The sequence below is a fragment of the Chaetomium globosum genome, genomic scaffold, assembly GCF_000143365.1.
Source record: "Chaetomium globosum CBS 148.51 scaffold_4 genomic scaffold, whole genome shotgun sequence".
NCBI lineage: Eukaryota > Fungi > Ascomycota > Sordariomycetes > Sordariales > Chaetomiaceae > Chaetomium > Chaetomium globosum.
In genome coordinates this window covers 1,032,009-1,057,194 of record NT_165979.1, presented here as the reverse complement: position 1 = coordinate 1,057,194, position 25,186 = coordinate 1,032,009, and the positions used below count along the sequence as shown (strand labels likewise).

The 25,186-nt window shown below is 54.3% G+C and overlaps 9 protein-coding genes across 9 annotated transcripts in view; 5 read left to right on the top strand and 4 right to left on the bottom strand.

Annotated features, from left to right (window-relative positions):
* Nucleotides 1–1,122: 1,122 nt before the first annotated feature.
* Nucleotides 1,123–1,490, bottom strand: CHGG_04036 (uncharacterized protein; the record flags this gene model as incomplete). The annotated part of the gene is made up of 3 exons (XM_001223249.1): nt 1,123–1,263; nt 1,399–1,405; nt 1,462–1,490. The coding sequence occupies 3 exons, from the start codon at nt 1,488–1,490 to the stop codon at nt 1,123–1,125; spliced, it is 177 nt and encodes a 58-aa protein (XP_001223250.1).
* A 159-nt stretch (nt 1,491–1,649) lies between these two features.
* Nucleotides 1,650–2,853, top strand: CHGG_04035 (uncharacterized protein; the record flags this gene model as incomplete). The annotated part of the gene is made up of 6 exons (XM_001223248.1): nt 1,650–1,769; nt 1,905–2,066; nt 2,151–2,270; nt 2,347–2,472; nt 2,595–2,724; nt 2,783–2,853. 6 exons carry the CDS (start codon nt 1,650–1,652, stop codon nt 2,851–2,853), a joined length of 729 nt encoding a protein of 242 aa, XP_001223249.1.
* A 551-nt stretch (nt 2,854–3,404) lies between these two features.
* CHGG_04034 (uncharacterized protein) lies at nt 3,405–7,359 on the top strand (the record flags this gene model as incomplete). Its single annotated transcript, XM_001223247.1, has 6 exons — nt 3,405–3,689; nt 3,782–4,897; nt 4,958–5,194; nt 5,281–5,945; nt 6,093–6,620; nt 6,840–7,359. The coding sequence occupies 6 exons, from the start codon at nt 3,405–3,407 to the stop codon at nt 7,357–7,359; spliced, it is 3,351 nt and encodes a 1,116-aa protein (XP_001223248.1).
* A 450-nt stretch (nt 7,360–7,809) lies between these two features.
* On the bottom strand, nt 7,810–8,489 carry CHGG_04033 (uncharacterized protein; the record flags this gene model as incomplete). The annotated part of the gene is made up of 3 exons (XM_001223246.1): nt 7,810–8,078; nt 8,130–8,299; nt 8,362–8,489. The coding sequence occupies 3 exons, from the start codon at nt 8,487–8,489 to the stop codon at nt 7,810–7,812; spliced, it is 567 nt and encodes a 188-aa protein (XP_001223247.1).
* Nucleotides 8,490–9,374: 885 nt separating this feature from the next.
* CHGG_04032 (uncharacterized protein) lies at nt 9,375–13,025 on the top strand (the record flags this gene model as incomplete). Its single annotated transcript, XM_001223245.1, has 6 exons — nt 9,375–10,809; nt 10,896–11,187; nt 11,286–12,350; nt 12,413–12,567; nt 12,695–12,878; nt 12,935–13,025. The coding sequence occupies 6 exons, from the start codon at nt 9,375–9,377 to the stop codon at nt 13,023–13,025; spliced, it is 3,222 nt and encodes a 1,073-aa protein (XP_001223246.1).
* Nucleotides 13,026–14,699: 1,674 nt separating this feature from the next.
* On the top strand, nt 14,700–15,162 carry CHGG_04031 (uncharacterized protein; the record flags this gene model as incomplete). Its single annotated transcript, XM_001223244.1, has 2 exons — nt 14,700–14,780; nt 14,989–15,162. 2 exons carry the CDS (start codon nt 14,700–14,702, stop codon nt 15,160–15,162), a joined length of 255 nt encoding a protein of 84 aa, XP_001223245.1.
* A 1,088-nt stretch (nt 15,163–16,250) lies between these two features.
* CHGG_04030 (uncharacterized protein) lies at nt 16,251–17,656 on the bottom strand (the record flags this gene model as incomplete). Its single annotated transcript, XM_001223243.1, has 4 exons — nt 16,251–16,828; nt 17,019–17,041; nt 17,133–17,318; nt 17,379–17,656. 4 exons carry the CDS (start codon nt 17,654–17,656, stop codon nt 16,251–16,253), a joined length of 1,065 nt encoding a protein of 354 aa, XP_001223244.1.
* A 3,017-nt stretch (nt 17,657–20,673) lies between these two features.
* CHGG_04029 (uncharacterized protein) lies at nt 20,674–23,781 on the top strand (the record flags this gene model as incomplete). Its single annotated transcript, XM_001223242.1, has 8 exons — nt 20,674–20,759; nt 20,869–20,900; nt 20,970–21,398; nt 21,462–21,595; nt 22,254–22,451; nt 22,548–22,755; nt 23,349–23,640; nt 23,700–23,781. 8 exons carry the CDS (start codon nt 20,674–20,676, stop codon nt 23,779–23,781), a joined length of 1,461 nt encoding a protein of 486 aa, XP_001223243.1.
* A 551-nt stretch (nt 23,782–24,332) lies between these two features.
* Nucleotides 24,333–25,186, bottom strand: part of CHGG_04028 (uncharacterized protein) — a gene marked incomplete at both ends in the record, with an annotated part of 1,317 nt that continues 463 nt past the window's right edge. The window contains one exon of the mRNA XM_001223241.1: nt 24,333–25,143. Coding sequence (XP_001223242.1) covers nt 24,333–25,143 — 811 coding nt within the window. The remainder of the gene's footprint in view (nt 25,144–25,186) is intronic.

Below are 25,186 nucleotides of genomic sequence, written 5' to 3'. Positions count from 1 at the left end.
GTTGGCAGGCCGCAAGACGATGACATCCAGCTCCCGAGGTAGCCGTGGTAACTGGTTGTAGACTTTGCCGACATCGCGGAGGAAATTAACAACATGCCCGCGGTATTTGTATTGTTGGCCCCGGTAGAGGAAGACCTCCACATGGACATGGACGCGCGCAATGAGCTGCTCCTCAATCTGGGAGAGCGGTGGTCAGTCAGGGGGGACATCGCCGAAGTCAAGATCGTTGTCGGCCGAATAAAACAGCGGCTCTTCTGGGCGCCTCGCCCTATCACGACTTATACAGCCAGTGCAGATCTCTCCCTGTAACTTCACGTCAAACCACTTCTGTTTACACAGAGTGCATTCGACCATAGCCTCCTTGGCCATCTCGGCATTGAACTTCTGCAGCCGGACCCTATCTTCCATCGTGATAGCGTCGGCCGATAGGTCCCCATCAAAGACCTGGTCGGGGACAGGCTCTACCGCTGGAAGTTGAAGTTGACTCTGAGACTGAGATGGAGAGGATGCCGCTGACTGAACAGAGCCCCGGCGTCCAATCGGCCCCCGGCGGAGAGGTGGCATCTGCGACGGTGTAGTGGGCGTACTGAACGGGTTGCTGGACGATAGCATATCCGGTAGAGAGCCGAGAGAGCTGAGACTGGTAACTGACGATGCTGGGTCGAATTGAGCCGTACAAAGGCGACACACGTCCTGCTCTTCGCCATGAGCATCGCGGAACTTTGTTCGGTCAATTTGTGGGCGATTTTAGCACCCCACGCACAAAAAGCCTTGCAAAAGGCAAGTACGATACACCGGACGGAAGCCGCATTCGCAGTTCAATTAGGTAGTTCAATCGCGCCTCTGTTTGTGCCTCTGTTTGTAGTTCAATTGCGGCTCTCTCTGCGACTCTCTTTGCGGCTCTCTCTGCGACTATATTTGCGACTCTCTTTGCGACCAAGACAAACAGATAGTTATAGAGGCTCAAAAGTCAAAAAGGTTCGGCCGCCGGTGCCACTGCAACTGCCACCCCTGTCCCTCATGCTCCGGCCCAGTTAAGGGGGAACGTCTTTGAGGGGGTGGTTAACAGTCATCTTACAATGGCGGCTGCGCCTACGTCCTTGTCGATCGAGAGGCCAATTTTTATAGAGGGTTAGTATCTTGATTCGAACTTGTAATCTCTTGAGACTTGTCGGCTTCTCGGTCGTGGTAGTCGGCTTCTTGAGAACTTAGGGGGGTATCGCAGTCTTGAGTATGGGACTGGCCTCTTGATCTTGAGAGTATCTACCCAGGTAGAGAGTTACAGTCACAAGTCACTATCTATTTTAGCACAGGCATTGTTATACGTGCGATATCGGGGTCCCCACTGCCGTTCCGCAGTGCCCGTCGGCGGTGAGATCAGAGTCTGTGGTTATATACTACGTCACTACGTGTCGTCACCGCATCAACTATTATCAAATTTCATAGCCTCTACTGATGTACCAGGAGGCTGCCGCCCCCCTGGACCCCATGCTTTTTGCTGCGGCGCTCCCAACGTCACCCCCAATGGCTGGCAGTACTTACTTACATCGACTCTGGTCCTCGGCCCTCTCCCGAGTCCCTTCTCTTATGTGGCGACCTAGTGTTTCCAGCTGTTAGCTGACAGGGTTGATGGGCTGAGAGACTTAACAATGGTTGATAGTACAATGTCGCAACAGAACTTCTTTGCGGACGGCGACGACGGCCTCGGCGACAACGGGCCGTTCAACGCCCAGCACATTGACCCCGCCCTGCGGGCCCCAGACACACGCGTATGTTGTTGCAGCATCGTGGGCTGCTGGGCACAGCCCTTTTCGCTATACAGAATTCCTAACGGTTTAAGTCAGACCGAGCGAGAGAAGATCCTGGCCTCGAAAAGCTCGATGGACGCCCGCTAAGTACGGAAGAAACGCCCTGCACCTCCGGACAATGAGAGGCCGGGGGGGGATGATGCCGCTGCGGTTGTCGCGGAGATGGCCGAAGATGACGCTCGTGAGCGTAAGCTCACGAGCGTCAGCCATTGGCAAGTCTTTCTTTACCATTCCCGGCGGCCTGAGAATGACGAGGAGGTAAGTATAGAAGCACCCTGCCCTGAGTTGCAGCTGTTAGTTGCTGGTAGGCTTTGGATAGTAGTTAGCTAACCTGTATGGCAGAATATCAAAGCTGTATACGGGGAGTCTGTAGACCCCCATTCGCTGGAGTGGACAGAGGCCCGGGCCCGCTTCATGAATGACCAGAAGAACTTGAAGTTCCGGGTCGTCAAGAACATGGAAGTAAGTATTCTTGCTTTTTCTGTTGTTGGCTGTCTAGTATCTATAATGTATTGCAAGACTAATAACCGACTTGTAGGCCTTACTCAAAAAACATGCTGAGCACCCGGGGAATGCGTTGATGCTCGACATACGCGTAGATTTGTCCCGGCCTGTCCTGAAGGACATAGCCCACCGCGCCTTTTCGCCAGAGAACTGGCTCAAGGTGTGGACGTATATGGCCGGCCGCATCGACTACGAGCATTCCCACGCCCTTGGCCCAATACTACATACGCAGTAAGTAGCATTTCATGATTAGTAGCGTTATATATCTGCAGCTAACATTAGTTAGCAATGTTTCAAGGCTTGGCTGTAGAGGTGGCGGAGTACCTTCGTGCTAAGGCGAAGGATACGGACACTGCCCTGGCGCGTCGTCAAGAACTCTTGGAGTTCTACGACGATATGCCGAAGAAGAACCGTAAGTAGCAATTGCTCCCTATTAACATGTCAGTAACTGCTAATGGTGAGTTATACAGAGTATAAGCACTTGACACAGGCGCACTTCCACCAAGTCTTTGAGCGGCAGCGCCGCCAAAAGAAGCAGTAGACGAATTGGGCCGAGAGGACGCAGGCCAACCTTGGTATGTCTGCTACGTACCCTGGAACTACCTGTGTAGTTGAGCTACTAATGTGGGTAGAACGCTTTGAGATTGACGAGGAGCCGCCAGCAGCGGGTTGAGTTGGAGGAGGGGAGGGCGAGGATCTAGCTGCCCGTTGATAATTGCTATCTTTTTGTCAATTTGCTCCATGTAACTCATTAGCTTGATACCCAACTTGCTTTTATTTTTGCTAGCAGGCTTTGATGGTACTCATGTGTTGACGCATCTATGTTGCCATAAGATTTCAGGGGTTTGGCTGCGCCTGCCAAACCTTCACACAAAGACCCGATTACCTACAACAGACCGACCACCTAAAATTCCATTTCCTCTCAAATTTCTTTCTCGACTTGGTTCAGCCAAGTCCTGTATCACATCTTCTATCGCATCCTTCTATCAAACCTCCATCAAATCTTCTGTCAACCCTTCTTCTATCAAACCCGACTAGAACCTCCATCAAGCCCCTCATCATCGTTGGCACTGCAGTGCCGCAACCTTCGCGATGACCCGCGCGCTGTACCACAGGGCCAAAAAGGCCATCGTACGGCGCCGCCTGCGGGAGCGTGCTGCCAAAAAGCGTGAGCGTGAGGCGTCACTGGGAGCCCGAGCCGATGACCATGGAGCGCAGCCCTCGCCCTCTCAGCGCCCACGGTACGGCGAGGGCAATACAGCCGATGACGACGTCGCAGAATTTGACGATTTCCACCTCACTGACATCGCTGGCGCTGATGACGAGTGGATTGACGAGCTGGGTGGCGACCTCTGGGAGCCGTACACTGCCGCAATTGTAGGTCCTCCATCGTGGCCCCCCTGCGATAGTGCCCCTCCTACGATGATGCCCACCCGACGGTATCCCAGGCTGACTGTATTCCTTTGCAGAACTTTGACGAGAATGACATTGCCTATACCCTCATCGAGGTTCTGAACGATGAAGAGCACGTCGTGTACCCCGACCCCGAGACCGGACAATACCAGCTCGTCGACAACGCGCCTCTTCAAGAAGAGCTTGCAGCCCTTGCCGAATACCAATACATTGCTGACACGGTCGAGAACCATGACGATGAAGCCGAGGGTGTTGCGGCAGTTGATGAACAGGAGGAGGAGGAAGTTGTCGCCGATGCCATCATCGTGGCCACGCCCTGGGCAGAATATCATGCGTACGGTCGCGAACCTAGCGACCCGTTCGAAGGCTCTGAGTCTGTTCCGCAGCCACGCAAGCCACACAAGCTGTCGGATCTCGTGCTCGGCTGGGGCCTGTACTGTATCGTCCACGGCGTTTCCCGCAAGCAGTACGCAGCCCAGTTGCAGCTGTTGAAGATGCTTGGCCCAGTCGAGAAGGTCAGACAGCTGCCTGAGAGTCTCGACACGCTGAAGCGCCACGTTCGAGAATCTTTGCCGCACATCGACATGCGTACCGCCAAAGCCCTGCCCCTCAACCCAAAGAAGTTATCGTCCTCACGCATAGTCACTGCCATTATGGCTGGCGAGAACCCAATGCAGGACCTCTTCTTCCTGAACCCAGTAGACTTCCTTGCTCGCATCCAGGGGTCGCAGCTTGCAGGCAATATGCACTACGGTATGGCTGAGCTTGTTGACCAACCCACAGAGCTCTGGCACTCCATGCAGTGGGCGGGCTCAGTGCGTACCACCAGTGGCGAGTTCGCATACTACCCGCCACTGCCGTCGAAGGAACCCATCTTCCCTGGCGACATCGTCGACTTTGAGTGCACCTTCTTCAGCTGCAAGCACTGTCATAGCGGCCAAGGCAAATTCCACATTGGCCAGGTGATAGCAGTGTACCGAGATCGCCGTCAACACTCTCGATCCCTTGGCGTTGTTGGTGCCAACCCAGATGCGGAGCTAAGCGACAGTGTTGACCAGGCTGAGGAGGGAGGTGTTGTCCTTCTTGTTGCTCGGGTTCTTCGAGGCCGCATTATCTCGAAGATCATCAAGGAAAGGAGTGTTGTCATCAAGACTAACCTAACGAAGGACGAGGTTGACGATGACTAATGGGTGCTGAGCCATAGCCCTATGGAGTTTGTCCCACCGGCCAAGGTCTCTCGCCGCCGTGATGATATCGGCTTCGACTACGCGTACGGTAGCGCTGTGTCGTTTCCGGACGACCCGAGGGCGCGTCTCGGCCTCCCGCTCATCCGCCGTGTCTTCCTCCAGGACCAAGGAGCGTTGATGCCGCCTTGCCTCGTCCCCCCTGCCCCTGGTGTGTTGGAGGTTACCGAGTTTAGCCGCGACACGCTTATCGAGAAGTTCGTCCTCAGTCAATACCTGCATCAAGTACGGAGCCTGCCTTGCCTCAACTTCAATGACGGCTTTGGCTTATACCGAACGATGACCAAGTCTATCATGGGCTGCTACTTCAGATCGCTGCTATGCCGAGGCGGGAGCACACGCGCCAGATCAATGTGCTGCCAGTCACCCTGGGTCCGCATGGCGCTAACCTCGAGGATGTTATGAAGGCGCTGATTCCACTCAAAGCCCTCGACCGCGGTACTGTTGTTGATGTCAACGGGGTACAAACACTCCTCTGCGCACCCATTATCGCCTTCACCGGCGATATGCCACAACAACAAGACAACTCTGGCTGCCTTGGTGTTGCTGCCAACTTCGGATGCCGGGGTTGCAAAGTCCCTGCCGACAAGCGTGGGGACCTCGACTTCGACGTCTTGGACCAGACACGCGCCCATATGGAGATGCTTCGGCTTCGCCGTGCGATGGACGACATGCAGCAGAAGTACCGCAAGCAGGCCTTTTCGACCCAGCACGGCCTATCGATCGACGCTCCTGCTGTTCAGCATATCGCTCCAGCACTGGACCTCATCAGCGGCCGACCCAGTGATACAGCGCATTCGGAGTTCAACGGCATCACTAAGATGACCCATCAGGTCCTCCTCGACGCTGCGCTGAAACCCGAGTCTGTTGTCGAGTACTCCAAGGTCCTGCGGCGGATGCCCTTCCCCCCTAGTTGGGCGCGGATCCAGTCGCCATACAACGTACTCAAGTACAGCCTCCAGGAGCACGCCCGTTGGTCCGTTTTGATGACCATCATCTTGTTGCTTTAGCTCAAGGAGACCGACATCAAACGGCCCTTTGTGCGGGCTATGAAGGCGGTCTTCTCACAAACCCCAGCTCACCTGCACAGGCCAATGCTGCTGACATGGTGATAGCCACGAAGGTCGAAAGGCCGCAACGTCGTCGAGATTCTCACAATTCCGCGCTGGCGGCCATTGTCAAGACCAACTCGATCCTATCGTCGGCCGAGCCCGGGAACGGGGCAGGCAGCCCGAGGCATGTTGCAGGAATACTTTGAGACTATCTTTGTCAGCCGACGCTTGTTCCAGTTGATGTGTGAGGCTGCATCGCGCTCTACTAACACTGCGACTGGTGCGGCGGCAGCTCGTCGCCGCGGTGCCACCGCCGGCACTACATCTGTTGTAGGATCCCGCGCCACCTCTCGCGCCGTCTCGCCTGCAGGCTCCGAAGCACAGGTCGCCATCGTACCGGTCGAGGTTGTCGAGGAGGACGAGGAAGCTGTTGACGATGCTATCAACATTGGCCAGCTTACCGTCGCCCAGAAGGCGACCAAGTACCGACAGTGGGCGCAGCGCCCCAATGTGCACGTCGGCCTGCACTACATCGATGTATTCCGCCGGTATGGGTTGGCGTCGTTGTTGATGGTTCTTCCTGGAGAGTTGAAACACAAGTAAGTGATCGTGTCCCATGAAAATTTTGAAAAACTCTACTAGTGGTTCAGAGCGTCGTCATGTGCCGCCCGATACAGCTGCTGGGTTCTCCGAACCTTATGCCCACTCTGCGGAGACTCTGCGGGAACTCTGCGGGCGCTGTCTGATCTACAACAAGTACCTTTAGGGGAGTTGGTAACGGGTGCAGTACCCTTCGATTTAGGCTGACAGGCTTACAGGCTGTGGAAGAACATTGTGACCACGACGAACCATCGCAACCCTGAGAAGGACTGCCTGACATACGAAAATATGCTGCAGTCTGTGCGCTTGACACTGCTTGACGGTTTCTCACACGACGAGCCGGACATCACTGCCAAGCTGAAGGGTCTTGCATCTGCGGCTCCTACACTGTTCTCAGTGTTGCTTCCTCGCGAAAGTCTTGGCCGTACCGATCTGGAAGACGAAGACGACCCATCCATCGGCGCCAGGGTTGTCGATGACATGTCCCATCCCGACGCGCGTGTCCTTGTATTCGTCAAGACGCGTGTGTACAAGGCAATGGGATTCCCTGTCCGGGAGGGCGAGTTAAGTCTGCCCTTTTCCATTCAGCTACGCGATGCGTATCAAGCCGACTATGGCAAGAACATTGTGGTGACTTCGAACTGGCCGATCAGGTGGTGGAAGAAAGTCTCGTTTGGAGATAGGTATGTGGCCCCCATGCTTCCTCATTTCAGCGCTAACCCGCCTCAACCCTGTTAGCAACAAGCCTATGGGCGCGCAACGCCTGGTCTATCAACAGGGTCAGTATGTGCGTTACCGAGTCAACAAGCTTGGTAGGCTCGAGCATATTATGACGCACGAAGCTGTGCACGGTTCGTGATCCTTGTCATCGTCTCGGTCATCGTTATGCTACCCTCGATCCATCTTCACGCTACCTGCTCGGCCATCATGGTTTTGCCATCAAGCCGCAGGCTCCCCTGTCAACGGAGTTCTGCACACTAGGTTGGGTCGCCGTACTGGCCTGCTAACATGCTTCTGTCACCCAGGTTCCGACCAATCCTACGTCTTTTTAGTCATCACGCCTCTGACCGATACCGGCGCTGCTGAGGAACTGACGCGCCTCCCGATTCTGAAGATGGCGCAGGCAATTGAGGATGAGGACTGCCGCCACGAGGTCGTTGGCCTGCCGAGTCTCCATCACGACTGCCTCTACATGGTTCCATTCACGGCACAGCCCGGCCGGCGCCTCTTGACGAACGCGCGTTTCTCCTTCCTACCCCTCTTGGATGCCCGAGGCTTGATGTATCGTTTGATGTTGCGGGGGTTGGGACGGTAGTCCCTGAATTTGGTCGAGTTGATCAATGTCTTGAACCAAGAAATGAAGGATAGACGGTCATTGTCGGACACTCGCTTCGAGTTCGGGTCACTCTCGTAGTCCACCACCAGCTTGGCACGGCTCGCGAGCTCGATGAATAGGACTGCAGACTGTTAGGCACCAAGAGACTTTACACACTAAGACAGGAGCTTACTCTTGCACCATTTTTGGACGTTCTTGCCGCTCCCAGCCACGTCGATGTACTCGCTAGCGAAATCGAAGATCTCGACGAAAAGCTGGGGGCTGTACTTGTCCTTCATTTCCCCCCTGATGCTCACCAAGTCTCTGCAGTTCTTGTACATGGCGCTCTCCCTACACATCTTCCTGTTCAACGCCTGGGGTGCATTAGCAATCGAGGGGTTGTGTCCAGGACCATTCAAACTCACAATAAGGTTGTCGATGCACCGTAGCTGCCAGTTAGAGCAATTGCCCATGATCCTCGACGCAGCATATTCGTGGACGTATTCGGCATCGCCGCCCTCAATGTCGTCGAGATAGTGCCGAACCAGATCATCTTGGGCTTCATCCGTCAAATGCAGAAGGTATGTAACACGTAGCTGATACTCGATAGACTTCAGCCGAGCATAAATAGCCTGCTTTGTGTCCTTGTCCAAGGCCGGTGTGTATTTTCGCTTCTTGACAGAAACGTCCACGCGTTGAGACGATCCCATTCCGGTCTGTAGCTGCTGCTGTGAAAAAGCTGTCAGCTATTGGTCAGTCTGGGCAAAGGCAGCCTTTTCTTACCTAGAGCTGACTGGTGAAACCTTCGATGTCTGGCATCGTCCCGGGGGAACGTGTATAACAACAAGTCACATTTTCCTGCTCCGTACCGCGGGCTGACGAACATCTACGTCATCGTCGCTGGGCCTGGGTACACCCGGTGTCAATTGTTTGTGTTGTCGTTGTCATCTTGTTGCGTTCTTGGAATAACGGCACCCTGGGACTCAGCCTGGTGGGTTCTGCGTGCCGTTTCGCTGTCTATCGTCATGGACGGTGGCATCTTGGGCATGACTGTTGGTGTCAGCGAGGTACGGTCGGTTCTTGATGACCATGCGACGACAAGAAACTGACCGAACGCGCAGAGCTGGATGCGACGGAGGGTGGTGGTCTTGATGCAATGGTGGAAGAGTGGCATGCCGAAAACTTGACCCATCCGGGGTAATTGGTGCGAATTTGCTTAGGCTGGAAAAGTTGATGATTTAGGAGGGCGCGTCCCACTCAGGGCCCATGGCGCGGGTGAATGGCGGCCCTCGCGATGCTGGTGGTGGGAGACGCGGTGGGCATGGTCCATGTGCTCCCACCAGTCGAGCAACTTTGAATCGCCCCGGGAACCATCCCGCCCGTAGATGGCGAGGCCAAAACGCCGACACGATTTTCTGCAGTTACCAGCATCCAGAAGATGTGGCGCTTCATCAACAATTCCGTTGCACCCCGGCTCAAAGTGCCCAAGCGGGCACCCGAAGACCCGACAGAGTTCGCCAGCGCCTGGAAGCGACGGAAAGATGCCGAAGTCACTCTAGCCAGTGAGACGCAGCAACAGCAGAAATCCAGCGCGCCGCTGATGCAGAATGAAGATGATCGAACCGAGCCCATCGCCGCAGTCGAGGATTGGTTGTTCAGCGCTGAGTTCAACGACAGGATCGAGCCTCCGTCAGATACTACACCAGTCGATCAGGAATTAGACGAGCTTGCCGACTTGCCGCCACCAGCACCCGAGGACGAAGCAGTGAACTCCGACACCCTGACAACTATGAAAATCATTCAGCAGGCGCTTGCGGAAGCGGAGCTTAGCGAGTGTACACAACCTCTCGCCGATGAGCCGGCTCTGCCTCCCTCTGCCCTTCTCGAAAATCTTTCCCCGCCTGAAGCAGAAGAAGACGTCGGATTCGAAGATCCATATAACCAAGACGTCGGCCCAAGCGTCCAGAACGATGCCGGCGTCGAGGTTCTTCCGGATAACGCAGAGCTGGATTCTTCGGAGCCGATACACCATACACCCAAACCCTTCAACATGTCGCCATTCATCTTCGCATTTGCACTCTGGGAAAAGAAGCACAACATCTCCAGAACCGCCCATTCTCATCTCCTTGAGGTCCTTCAACTTGCAACGTCTCTAGACGAGTTCCAGCGCATCCCCCAGCGAAAGGACAAGTTGTCACGGCAAATGAGAAACATCCTTCCCCTCTCCACGTTACGACAGTCGACCGTGAAACTGGATCAGGCACAGATGGGATCAAGCACCCGACTTGACACTACGGTTTTAGCATTCGACATGGAGAGCTTGGCCGTCAGCCTGCTCAGTTCATCGGCAATATCAGACAAGGTGTACCGCGGGTTTGCGCAGATTGTTGAGGGACCTGTCCTCGAACCTTGGCAGGCACGGTGGTGGGGAGAGAGCGTGCGGTCAACAAGTGGGAAATTCTTCAGTTATGCGGACAGTGGCCCAATCCTCCCGTCAGACTTCGTGTACTGGAGATGTGCGCCGGCCGAGCCGGCATGGCCCTGCACATCGGGCCAATGCAGAAACCTCCACATGGGAAGAGTGCGATATTGCGGCATCGATGCCAGGACAGAGCACCCCCAAAATGCGACTGTCAAAATCCAGAGGGTGTTCAGACGGTCCGATCTTCCGGTTGATTGGCAGGCAGCCATGGATAGCACGGTCTCGGCCGACATTGGCACCGAATCGACGGAGTTGGTGATGGAAGTCAAACAACGACTTTTCACTCTACCCTGCACACATTGTCCGGCACCTCCCTGGGGGTGGTCCTCGACTACAAGTTCAACCCCACAGACGGCGAACACCAGCCTGCGACAAGCCAGTTCGTCATCCGGTATGTCTTTGACCATGTCGCCGGCGGCCCTCGACCAGTACGCTTGACTTCGCCTCATCGGGCCGAGCTGGAGATTAGCAATCAAGGCAGGGACACCATCATCACCAAGTTTGTCGGAGATGATAAAATCTCTTTGCCGTGGGCCCTCTTCTGCGACGCCTTTGGCCTCTACAACAACATGTACCGGGCGACGATGGGGTTCTATCTGACCGGGCTTTTCTTTGAGGAAGTGGTTGCGAGGGAAGAGGGGAAGGGATTTTCCCACTCACATTGGAGACCACATGGCACCGACCTTGCAGAACATCGTCCAGTCGTTGTTCCATATGAAGACTTTGGATTCCGGGAAAACATCTTAGGATTGGTGGCCGAGATGTCTTCGTGTGCAGTTTTGTCGTCCAATACATAACGGGCGACATGCCCTCCCAGTCCAAACTCAGCGGATCTAAAGGTCACCAAGCGCTCCTCCCATGTCGCAGCTGCAACATCCCTATCGACCAGCGGGGAAACCTCGAGTACAACATTATCGACAATGGCCGGTACTATATGCAACATTTGGACAACATCTCGTTTGTCCGAGGCTTGTCTTCCAAGAGGGCCAAGGATGAGGCGGAAAAAAGACTCGGCGTCGTATGCAATGGGGAAGTGATGGCCAACATCACCAAGCTCTTTCCTGCTCTTGACGTTCTTCGGTCCCGTCCGATTGATGCTGCACATTCCGAATTCGCCGGAATTGCCCGCGTCATGCTTGATGTCCTTTTTATGCCGGATGGCCTGCTCCTCGAACCGGCCAGAAATGAGCTTGCCAAGGTGTACCAGGATTTCACGTTTCCACCTGGGTGGTCTGCGCTCCAGAATCCCAAGACGCACAGAGGGTCATACAAGATGAATGAACATGCCCGGAGCTCAGTTCTCACACCTGTCATTCTCCGCTGTTGGCTCCGGCCCCGCCACGTCAGACCCGATCTCCATGAGCTCCTCGTCCGGTTCGCGCCCCAATTCCTCGACACATCTATCCGGTTTCCATACAACTTTGCCGCTGTCAACGCCTCGGACTGGATCATCGTAGCCTTTTGGAGCTTTACCTTGTCTGTCCTTACGATCTTCGGCAGAAATCTCACCGATCTCTATGACGATTTTGCCCGCGTTACTTTGCACGGACGGAAGGCGGTGCAGTTTCTTTTCCATGTTCTCGGAGAAGCTAAGAAATTAGCAGGCATCCGGGGCGAGGAAAAGAGACAGAAAGCCGATGCTCAGAAGCCCCGAGGTGCCAGTCGGGTCTCACTCTCAGCAGCCGCTACCATATCAGCAATTCATGCACACTCTGGCCTCTCCCATCCAACCCAAACGGTCCCGCCCCCGCCTCCTTCAGTGGTTTCTATCATGTCAACAACGCGACAACGCAAATCGCCAGAACAGAAATCCAACGAGTACCTCAACATCAAAGGTCTGCCCAATATTCATCAGATCCTCCATCTTCCATTGCATGAAGCGGAGTATGGCTGCCGCTTAACCCTGACCTTTACCGGCGAGACAAAGCACAAGTAAGTGTATAAAACTACTAGTTGAGTTAAGGGGATAAGATGATACGAACCGACCAAACCAGGGATTATATCAGCGACGTCTTTGCGACGAACAGTCGGGACCCAGCGCCGACGCTCATCCGCCGAGAAAATGAACGGCAGGCGATTTCTTTCGCCCTCGCGGGCTGTTTCGAGAACCGATTTCCTGACGTGCATAACGCGTTCAGCGTTCTACGACGTAGCTGCCCAAGGCTAGCTGCAGCCTATGATCCATACTACGGCGAGACACGAACGACGAGACTGTCGTCTTGGAATCACAGCAGACGCATTACATCGACGACCGCTTGCGTTATACGGCCTGTGAGCCGCATGGGTCAAGAGCAGGAGGGATCCTTTGCTCAAGGTGCTTAGCCCACGTCAAGAGAAGGACAGCTGCGAGTTTATGCAGCTCTTCAGGGCAGCACTCTCCAAGGATTACAACCGGCCATTTGTGATGTCTTGGGGGAAGGGCCAGTTCCAATGGGCAGAAAAGCTGTCATTTGCGATCAGGTGAGCAGACTGCGGCAGTGACGGCAGACCCAACATGTTTTCTGACCTGTATATAGGGAATCAACAACTAGGAGGCTTTTTACACTTGGCAACTTCATCCGTGTCCTAGGCGGCGACTTGAGATACTTGGACAATTGCACGGCTTGATGGCATATTCACTTTCTTCCAAACTGGCATCACATACCTCTTCGCGGTAGTCACACATACCGAGGCCAAGACAACCTTCCCGCAGAAGGAGTTCATTCTGGAGTGCCCGATCTACCACATCATACAGAGACGCGAGATCATTGGGCTCCCCCGCGTCGGGGCTGACCGGATATGGATGGTGCCTCGGGCAGAAAAGGGGTCATTTGTCTATGTCAACCACGACATCTACTTCCTCTGATTGACCCATCTACCGTATGTCGCTAAACTCAAATGCGTTCCCCTGTCGGCTCCAGAACTGTGACGGAGAAGTGCAGACTCGAGCGGCTTCCGCTGGCTGCAGGTCCAGGATGCAGGGATGCATTTTTGTGAAGCTTGATTGGCTGCAGTCGATCACTGGGATGATCTTGCCGCTGAAAAGGCTCTGGCCGGTGGAGGCTGCACTTGAGCTTGGAAGAGTGATTGATGGATGCAGTGAGGTATCCTACCCCCGGCCCCGCTCCCCGCAGCCGGCTCCGCAACTTCCGTGCGCCACCACCACTCCTCCGTCGCATCGCTTCCGCTGCCGACGCTGTTAATTGCCAAAAAGCTTCACGCGCCAGCCTCGCAGCGATTTGAATCTGTGGCCATGCAACGCCAGATTCTTTGAACGGCCGTTCAATTGCCGTGGACTGAAGCTCGCCTGGATCCCTTGATTAAAGTCGCGGGTGCTCTAGACTAGAGTTACTTACGGGCGTCAGCCCGTCAGCAATGCTGGCCAAGGACACCGACGTGACGGAAGGACACATACCAGTATGGACGGGTCGATGCGGCAATGTGCAGGGGTCTGGGTGACTAAATAGCATGGCGATTCGGTCAGTCAACCGCAATCGAGAATTCGGGTGCAGGGAACACTGACAACAGGATTAGGAATGCAGACTGGCGAAGATGGTGCCGGTTGTGGTCCCAGCAGCCGCGGAACAGGCAACAGCGTCAGGTCGTCGCTGATGTATCCGAACGGGTATGGGAAACGGCCCAGTCACCTCGCAGTCTAGCGGCACATGTTCCTGTCAGCACCTTGGTGTGAAAAAGTCAGAACTAGAGGGTTCTTACCTACGAGAACCAGCCTGTCCGGGATTTAGTCTGTTGCAGAAAAAACTGTCAGTCAACGATGTGACTGGTTGAGTCATTTGCAGGACAGTCATACCTGAGAAAGCAGCGCCTGTGCAACATGAGGTACCAGTAACTGTCCATTTGTTAGCGATGGGTTAGGGTCCTGGAGGGCGTCATCCCGCACCGACCTGACATGAGCGCCCCGACTATCACCCTGCGGCAAAGCGTATGACGAAAGTGGGCACGGGCAGACCCGAAACCGACGGAAGAGTGGGAGTAGTGTGTCCAGGTCAGGATCGAGATGTGACTGGTAAATTGTGAAAACGCTTGATCAGTATAAAAGACTGAAAATCCGGACGGCTGAAAATACAATGAGAGGACTGACCAGACCCAGTTGGACGAGCGCAAAATTGGAAGGTGTGTAGGGGCATTGCAGAGGCATTGCAGACGAGGTCGCGATGAGGCTGCCAGCCTTGGTGATGGTTGGACTGGTCAATTCAGTGTAAAAAAATTAGGCTACGGACGACAGTCCAGGTGACCATACCGGCCGTAGCTGGGGGGCGGGAAGCAACATGCGGTAACCAAATGGCTAGTAATGGATGGGTGTCGAGGCCGCTTAGATCAGGAGCTGACCCCAGGAGCGGGCAGACTTGCATTGGCATACAAGTGTGGAATGTTGTGCGGAAATCCTAGCAAGTCGACGAGGCTCTCGGACGAGAGTTTGCAACGGGTGCCATCGCGACACGGTCAATTAGCGAAGTCGATGCGAAGCAGCAAGACTACCCTAGGAGCCTAACTTACCAGTACTGTGAAAAATCGCTGCACGGTAAAAAAATGCGACAACACGAGTTAAAACCTGTATATCAGTTGACAGCGTCATCTTGAGTTGCGAGCGGGCGACTTCGCGTTGCATCTGACGGTCAGCTTTCCTGGTGGCGTGGACTGCAGGTTGGAAGTTGAAGGTCAAAAAGTTGACGGAGGAATGCTGGAGGTGGAGTGCAGCGCTCGCATCAAAATCCGGGGCATGTGGGCTTGGCAGGGCACCTGAAAAAGACTTGCTGGTGGAAGATGAACCTACACCCACGTGACCGTCTTGAGCCGGCAAAATGATCTCCTCATGAGAAAATGATCTCTGTCATCATTTTGCAACCAGGATGCTTTTGACTGCAAAGATGACCCGACCGATGGATGACAATTTCACAGTCGTGTGTTACTTAAGTGTAGAAAATAAAGTTGCCAGGAAAATGGTCAGGTGATTAGGTGAGAGCTTTGAACTGAAAATCATTTTCACGATCAAAGATCATGCTCAATGTGGGTATTATCTGTAGCACAGGGCGGTCGAGTCAGACTTTTGTGCCTGTGGACAAGCGAGGGAATCAGTGGAACACTTTCTTTTCCGATGCGTGAGATGGACAGCTCTGAGGGAAGACATGCTGCAATGCACAGTGGCAAGACGAGGAAGCCTCTCGTTCTATCTGAGAGGGAAAGCGCCATCAGATACAAGGCATTGGTCACCAGATATGAAGGCAGTCCCGCAATGGCAACAGGAAGGCTGGAGCTGAATGAGGAGGAGAGTCTAGACCAGTCACAGTAGAAGAAGCCGACACTCAACACCACGAGCCTCAACCACGAGCCTTAACCAGCAGGTCCCGCTTTAGCTGCTGAAGATAGGACGCTGAACACTTGGAGAAAGTAGCCTCCAAGCTGATCTGCTAACAACAACCAAGGCAAGAGGTAAATGGTGCAGCGAGAAAGAGGGAAGAAGTAGGGGGCTTGTACGAGTTGAAGGCAAAACGATTTGATCCGGATGTAGTTAGCGTGCTAAGGCCCTATAGGCCCAGTGCCTCCGGGCGAAATAAATTCCATCCATCCATCCATCCATCTGTAGCACAAAACTGCCATTGGCAAAACGCAGCCTCCGTAAACCAAAACGAATGGCAGAATAAAACGGCCTGCACCAATTAGGAGAACTTTGCGTGCAACATATTCTCTGCACAAAATGATCTAGTGAGCATTTTGCGCACAAAGTGGTCCCCACCCCAGAAAACGGTACCCAAGATCATTTTCCCTGAGTCGGGTGGCGCGCTATGGTATGTACCAGGTACCAAGTTTATTTAGTTACAAAAAAATTGCCCTCTAACACTCCCCCCTCCCGCTCCCATCCCCCGAACATGCAACCGGCCTCAACGCGACCTCATCCGACTCCCGCCTCCTCTTCCATGAGCGCATGCCCACCACCACAAAAACGATCCCGTTCCAAAACCCGCGCAGCGACCCCATCACCCCCACCGTCAGCATCAGCGGGTAGGACGATGAGTGCGGGTCCACAAAGGACGCGACCCGGTTGGTCGACGGCGCCACCCACACTAGTAACAGTGCCAGGAAGAAGAAGAGCGGCATGAGGATGTATTGGCGGAAGGAGAGGGAGGAAGGGTTAGCCGGGATGATGCGCGTTGCGGTGGAGGCGGCGTATTGGGGTTGGGGGTATTTCAGGTTGTGGGGGGCGGTGTCGATGTCTGTGGTGAGGGTTGGGGAGGGGGATTCGTCGGTTGTTGTCGATGTTGATGCTGGGTGTGGGTGTGGATGGCTGGTGCTGCTGTCATATTCGGCGGTAGTAGAGTTGCCGCAGGAGGAGTCGTGGTGATGGTGGTGGTGGTGGTGGATGCATGCCGGTGGGATGCCCTCGTCGAGGACGGTGGCGTTTGGCTTGGCTGCTGATGGAGCGGAGGATGCGGCGGCGTTTGGCGATTTCAATGCCCACGAGGAGGTAGAGAGCTATTGTGGCGAAGATGGAGGACCTGATGGGGAGGTTAATGTTAGTTGGTAAGGGGAAAGATACGCGGCGTAGTGTGGGAGCAGTACCAGATGGGGACGTAGTACAGGACAATTCTAAATAGTACCCACTTAGGGGCGATGGCGCACCATAGCTGGGTAGATGCCTTGTCAGCTTACTAGGCTAGGGAACTCAGGGGTTGAGCAAGAATAGTAAATGGGGTTGTTACCGTTACACTGCCATACATGGGGCCATTCTCGTCGGTGTGGATAAAGAGAAGCACTAGGGCCGGGATAAAGGTGACGGTCGTGATTCCCACCATGTACTTCCACTCGAGGCGTCGGAGCGACTCGATGTCGTAGCTGCGATAAACGATCAAGTACACGTTGACCGCCATGGCCATAGTCCAGAGGACGTCTGCGATGGGAAACCTGAGGAAATAACATGTTAAAACCGCACGTTTGCATTCAGCTTTTTTGGACGAGGCTCACATTTGGTTTAGAAACCCCTGAAACTGGCATAGTGTAGACGAGTTCCCGGCCGCCGGCCCACTCGTCGAAATCATAGTACATGTCACATCGAGGGCGTTGTAAAAGGCGTTAATGACGATAAGACGGTGCATGGGGTTGCGAAAGTGCTTCGACAGGCAGTAGGTCGTGATAATGGTCAAGACACCGAGAGCGGAGAGGGCTGAGGCAACACGGGTAAGGATCGTCAGGACTAGCAGCTGTCCCTCGTCGAGCGCCGCGTCGCCGCGGGTGTGCAACATGGTTGCGGTCGTCGCGCAGTCATATCAATCAAATTTCAGCGTTCAACACGTTGGCTTGTCGCTGTTGGTCGTTGGCGCGACAGAAACTCGGCCATCAGCGGCAGCAGGAGGATGATAGCAAACATCACGGCGGTTTGACGGCTGGGAAGGCCGATATATCGACGTGGAGACATCGCGCGATTTGCTCTGGTGCATTGCGTGCTATCGAGCCATTGGTGACGGGTACCTTGTGCTGTTGGGCTCCAAAAGGGGCCAGGGAGCTTCGTGGGGGTCGAAGCAAGCCAGTCAACGCAAGGCACCTTCAGCTGCGTGGTTCCAAGACATGGAGCTGACCTCGTGCTTTGCGGGGGTTACCAGGAGAAATTCGAGTCCCAGTGCTCTGGGTCACATCATGCAGACCCCTGAAATAAGCATTGGGGGTCTGATAAAGGGACCACAATCCTCCGATGTTGGTTGTGTGGTATTTTCCCTCTATTTTGACTTTTGTGCGTGACCCGGATTTGAGACGTTTCAACAGCCAAAAACGGAAGACAACCCGAACACAGCCAACGGGTTGATGCCAGCAGCGTGAGGTAATTCCAGGGCGGATGAGCTGAGCCGACGTCAATCGCGGAGAGAAACATTCGACCCAACCAACGCAGAGGGGTAAAACATCGGACAACTCCTTGAAGCGGCCTCCAGAAGATGCTTCTCGCCTTCGTTTGTCACTGATAAATCCGTTCGGTCGCGTTTTCACGTGCGCATCATGACATGTGCGTGCGTGTGCGCGTGCTCGGAAAATTGAACACAGAGGGCTTAAAATTACCGTCGCGAGGATTTGGGCGATGACGTGCTCGTTGGCACCCTCAGCTCCCCCCACGTAGGCGGCTGGCCCCTGGGGGATCAGAACAATGACCGAGTCGTGCCCCCGGGATTTCTGCGGCACAGTCCCAGCAAACTGGACCTTGCATAAGTTTCGTTCCCTGCATTGCATGCAACTGAAACCCCCGTTGCTCGCTTCTCTTTTCCCGAATTTGGTACTCGTAGCCGACTCGACACGCCGCCTATTTCCTGTTTCGGACGATGTCCTGATGGTTGGGAGAGGTACCCGCACCGGAGGCGCAAGAATAGCTCACCTTGGCAATGTCTCCGATTGAAAAGGGGGCATGACGCCACGAGAGTGAGGTGAAGTTAGCATGAGGGAGGGTTGGTTCTCGGAGACGCCTTGGGGATCCCCCGCCCTCGCCTCCACTAATTGAAGCTTACCATCCTCCTCGGCTTCGAAGGAATCGATAGCACATGGCATTGGGGTTTTTGATCGCCTGAGATTTTGTCAGGCGTTCTTCGGAAATGTTGCTATTGAAGCTGGCACGGGGCGAGGCGTAATTCGGCTGGCCTTGATGATCGCTGGCCGCCGACAACGAGTCAGTTTCACGGGCGTGCTATTGTAAATCGCAGGGAATCAAAGATGGATATCCTCGAACTCTAAAACTCAATAAGCCCAAGGGTTTATGGAAGGCGTCGTCATCCCCGTCCCAAAGACGATGTGAACATGGAGCTCAGGTGGTCAAAGTGTGAGGAGTCGGGTAGGGAGGTACCTACACAGCTGTGATGCTTCCCTCCGTCAAATACCGAGGCACCGTTAGGCCGCTGGCAAATCTGGCGACATTTTTGAAGGAGTGCTACCAGTCCCGAGTTAGGTCATTGTGGCGGAAAATGACGAATAACGCGTTGCTAGGCCTCGACTCTTGGACTAAACCAGGGGCCTCTTTCATGCCCGTGATGCTTTTGTTGACATAAGTTCTGCTCCGTGTGGCAGAAAGGCGTCACGAAACCTCGGTCATAAAACATGGGAGAAATAAGCCCGAGGCACATGGCCAGGCAGATTCATTAAAACAAGGCGGTGCGGATTGGTAACCACGTTTAGCAGTGTCTAAGTACCAGTGTTACCATAGGTGCCTGGGGTTTGGTAGGAGGGTCGGTACATACCTCCATTACATATGGCCGAGCTTAGAAACCTCATGCCCACATCTCCTCTCGCGACACAACGACGCTCATGGAGGGATTCATGCCGTCCCTGGCCCTGGTTGAGATTCAAGAAGAATGACGGGGTAAATGTCCGAGTCATGCAATCGTATTTATGGAATACCGAAAAAAGAAGGTCCCCAATTCCTAAGGGAATGAGCCTCGGGGTTGCTGCATCGGAAAGGTTCTGAGGAGATGGAGTTAGGGTTCAGAAGAGAGACTGGAGGGCTGGGTTCAGGGTGACTCTGCGGAGGCGGCAATCAATTACCAAGAAGAGATGGGTTGGTTGCGATGGGGCCCTCAAGTTTCCTGCAAGTTGTGTTGCCGCGTACATTACCTACAGAGAGTAGAGTGCCACCGTGGATGCTGTATGGGTTTGTTGATGTTACCTTCTCCTTCTAATGAATATGTTGACGCAAAGGGCCAGGGCCCAAATACTCTCTCAACTTTGGTCACCGGACGACCACGGGCAGGAAGGGTCCAATCAAGTTAAAATGTTGCGGCAAGCTGTTGGAGTTCTCTGTGAAAATGCGTCTGCCATGCACTTGGAGTGCGGGGCTCTTGCGACGGAACGGTGGAAGGGGATTGGTAACCCCTGAGCGCTTTTGAGCGAATAGGTCTGACAACCAGCTCGGGTTTATAGCACCGGAGGAACAACAACCCAGGAAGTTGTACAGATCTGCTTGACCTGCCACATCTGCGTATGCACGTGATTGAGATATCCGTACGGCTTTAGACAGGTCCCAATAGTTATCTCCCGAGGCCCTTCGGAACTTAGGATGATGGTTGTGATAGGGCCAGTCTGTTACTTTTAGTGGGGACAACAACACATGCGATGTGAGGCAAGCTAGGTCCTAGATATGTATAAGAGTCCGCTGTTTGTACGGCCCGTATAGGCATTTCAACACCACGTGGTCTGGGCCTCAGCAGTAGAACATTCTCCCGCAAATTTAGTTTCTGACTTCTACAACGCTTACCCCAGACGGAAGACGGTTCCAGCTCCCAGCGACAAGATGACTCTCAAAAGCCTAATTTTGCGTGCGTGCACGCTCCTCCCTCTTCTTTCGGCAACTGCCCATGCTCAGAAGAACGGATCGATGTCGATTGGATTGGTGAGCTGCTTTGATGAGCACCTTCTCTGCGGTAGAATTGTGAAACTGACCGCAAATGCCGTGGTTAGGTTGTCTATGACCAATACACGGGTCTAGATGTCTGGGGGCCGCTGGAGTTGGTCTCGGCAGTAGGTTGCCTCGCGGATTTGGCAACGGAATTATGGATCCGTACCTACCTATGCTGATGCCTCTTCTAGCTCTCATTCCCAAAAAGGACATCGACATCCACCTCATTAGCCACGAGATCGGCCTCGTCAAGTCCAGAGTGTTTTTGGGCGGCCCGAAAGGAGCGGCTGCCTCTGCGCCCCAAATCCTCGCCACTCACAGCTTTGAGAACCCGCCCCCACTGGACGTCCTTCTGATCCCCGGTGGCATCTTGTCGGATGAGAACGCCCCCGCCCTGAACGCCTTCATCGCCGAGCAATACCCCAAACTAGAGTATCTTCTCAGCGTGTGCACGGGGGCTAGGAACCTTGCTGATGCCGGTGTGCTCGAGGGCAAGCGGGCGACGTCCAACAAGGCCGTGTGGGACACGGTGATCACGCACGGGAAGAATGTCACCTGGGTGCCGACCGCGAGGTGGGTGACTGACGGCAACATCTGGACCAGCTCTGGCGTCGCGGCAGGTTAGTTTCTCATTTTCTTGGTAGAGTGTCCGAGGGTCCCGCACTTCTTGATCATTCTCACAGGCATCGATATGATGTACGCTTTCCTGGCCCATTACTACAGCGACGATGAGGCGGGCGTGCAGAACATGATCAACGGGGTTGAGTACGCGCCTCACACGGACCCGCATTGGGATCCCTTCTCAATTGTCCACAATGTAAGCAATACGCCAATTGGAGCCGGTTGATTCGGATGCTAACTGGACGCGTTTCTAGATCCCGGGAGCGGATACGGGCGGTTCGTTGGCAGACTGTGTCAAGCCTGCCGGGTACTGATGACTCGCGGTGTGACTTCACCACGTTTTCCAAGCGGCTGTGTTGCAGGCGCTTGATAGCGATCTAGAGTGGTTTTGAAGTTGGGCTGGATGTTGTTGGCCGTTTACCGTTCTGCAGCGTGGGGATGGTGGCTGAGCCTGTTGACTATAACCGGCCAAGAACGAAGAGAAAACCTTAGTCACATCTTGTAGGGCATGACTAGCTCAACGTAGTCCAGGCATCTTAGCACCTTGCAGCTTGGCTGGCGCCCCTGTCCCTTGTCCCGATTAATCCATCTAGCGATTGGCCCGGGGCGCCCCGCGCCCCTAAGTCCCACCTATTGGCATATTCGTGACATTTCATATTGCCTGGCATTTTTACTGGTTTCCCTTCGAGACCTATTTTGGTTGGCTACAAGGCAATCGGCCGTGCAGCCGAGCTTGGAATTTTCTAGTTTTGTGTTCAATTGCGTCGGACAGGGCGTACTGGAGATTGTGTAACCCCTTCCCGAGTTTTATTGGGCCACTTGGATGAGTGGCTGCCTGTCGTCTGTTTGCACAGAAACTCGACACCTTAGGTACTCAGTGTACTCTCAAGGCTCTTGCTCCCTTTTTCTTCTTTTCCCCGCGTTGGTTGGTGTTCTTTGATGACTGGGCAGATTTTCGATTGTACGCAACGATGTCCGACCTCTCTGATGGTCTCAACGTGTTTGTGGACCAGTTCCGCGCCCAGATGCAGGCCAGCGTGAACTACGTGACGGTTGGTTTTTATGGTTGAGACTCGCGTGGAACAGTTCTCCGCTCTGTCATGAATCTAACAATCGTAACGGGAGTGCTAACTAGCGTATGTGTTTAGGAACTGGCCGTACGACTCAGCGAACTAGACCGAAAATACACGGATGTATGCCGCGACCTCAAGCGCGAGCGGGTTGCGGCCCGCGCTACGCAACAAAGCACCGAGAAGTTGGAGGCCGAGCTGAACGGGTTGAAGGAGGCAACGGTTAGATCATCCCCGTCAATACCGGCAACAATAGGAGGGCTGACGATGTTTAGATGGGCGGGGGGTTTGTGCTCGTCTTGGTGGACGCTGATGCCGATGCTTACATGGTAACCGTGCCCCATGGTGTGTCGTTCTAGCAGCTTGACGGAGCTGACCGGTCTTGTGTGTGCCACTTTGACGACAAATATTTTGCCGGTGACCCCGCCGATGGCGGTGAGCGGGCGGCAGTGGACTTGAGTGCTGCAGTGCAACAATATCAACCCTCCTCTGGTCAATGTACCCGTGATCGGCCGAGCGTTTGCATCTTGGGAGGGCTTGTCAAGCCTATTTGTCAAGTTGGGCATAGCCAAGAACTCTGGCGCTGAGCAAGTTGTCCCTCGCTTTACACGTGGATTTTCTCATCCAGGTGCCTTCCGTCAGTTCGCCAAGAACCCGACCTGCCGGCACATTCTCCTTGTTGCCATGACAATGGCTATGTCCGAATGCTAGAGAAAGATGTTCATCTGCCGGAGGTCATCGAAAAGGTGACCATGATAAAGTCATTCCAGACGGGGAACGAATTTGCCAGCCTTCCGTTTCTGTCAGTGACCATGGAGGCCGTGTTCAGTGGCCACCGTTTGGGTCTTGACCGTCTAGGTGCTGGGCACACCTAAAAAGTCAAGAACGGCGGATCCGAACCTGTTTTTGGGGCAGGTGGTTGCTCAGCCGATATCGTCTCGCCTTCGGATAGCGCAACAGGGAGCCTTTCGCCCCTAATCAGCTACATGTATGCAGCCCGTGCAGCAGCTTCACAGCCAAAGCCTGCCCCACCGGCAGCCAGCTCACGACCGCGACCTACGTTTGGCACCATCGATAAGCAAATCATCTTGATCAACGCCGACGGCCACCGCATCGACATGCCGCTGCCACCTCGATCGGCAACAGTGGCCGAGAGTTTCAGCCGGAAGAAGTACGTGGGAGGAAAGCGGTTTTGCAACCTGTATCATCTCTATGGCGCTTGCTTGGGAGACTGCGGCTTTCTGCACGGCACACTGACGGCAAGCGAGAAACTGGTGATGCGGCACAGACTCCGCGGGGAGAAGTGCCATGATAGGGGGGCGTGTAGGGACCCCACGTGTTTCTATGGACATCACTGTACTTGCGCCAAGACGGGCAAGAAATGCAATTTTCTGTCACGGGGCGAGGTCAGGGGAGTCGCGGGACAGGGTCAGGTTCTGGCTAATGACTGAGTTGTGCGATGAGGAGAGAGGAAGCTCTCGCAAGGGGACGCTAACGGAGAGGAGATCCTGCTGCTGGATGGATGGATGGATATTTATTCCGCCCGGAGGCGCTAAGCCTAAAGGGCCATGATGCTAGTTACATAATCCCTCCCTGTGATTCTGCCTTGATCTCGTACCAGCCCTTAAATTTGTCATTCCTGATGCAGTATTCCCTAAACCGTATCTGACTTATCGTCGAAATCTCGTGGTTAGTTGACAAATTGCAGGCGCGCTTGAAGGCTATGTTCTCCAAGTGTTTAGCGTCCTATCTTCAGCAGCTAAAGCGAGTCCTGCGGTTAGTGCCACGAGGGTGCTTGGGGGGTCAGTTAGTCGAAGGGGAGAAGAGTTAGTGGTCTCAACTGTCAAGTCGAGAGAATGTATCCTACTTCTGGCTAGTAGGATAAAGCTTCGGGCAGTTGTGGCTGAAAGATTCGTGTGGTCCTCCGCAGAGAACGCACTTCATGACCGTTTCCTTGCACCCGCTGTGGTGGTGGCCTTGCTTGGCACATTTTGCGCACACCTGGGCTTTCTTGCAGTTGAAGGCTTTGTGTCCGATTTCCTGGCAGTTGTAACACTGCTCCGGACGCACCCGGCGTTCAAATACCCGTGTGTATCCGGATTCTCCCCCAGCGTGGAAGAAACCCTCACTCAACAATCTCCTTGCATCGCTCCCTTTGGTGACGTAAACCACCATCGATCCGTACGCTTTCGCTGTATCTTTCCTGCTCAGCCAAGCAATCTTCGCCACTGTGGTTTCGTTTTCTTGACTGAATGCCTCCGCAGCTCCAGTTCGGATGTTGCCTTCGTCGTCCAGAACCACCGAGCGGTTGACATTGTCGACCTTGATCGGGTAAAGCTCGTCCCGTAGCACTCGGGTGCCTGTTGCCATCTTTTTCTCTGCAACCTCCTTGACAATTTTGAGTTCGGCCTCGTCCCTACAGGCAATCCTAACCCGGCTCGGGTTCTTTGGATCTTTTGTCACTGCGCGACATCGCCAATTGACGCAGTCTCCCCTTCCCCGGATTTCTCTCTCAACGATTGTCCTAATTGCCCCCACCGAAGTCTTATCACCTTCTCCGCTCTCTACTCTGGAAGTGTCGATCGTGCAGAACAGCGAATCGGTCGTACTTGACGGAGTGGTTTCCATAGACGATATTGAGTTTAGGTTCGCAGGGGAACTATCCGGTGGGGTTCTGGCGACATTTGCGTACGACAGGTTTGGGCTCGTCGAGATGG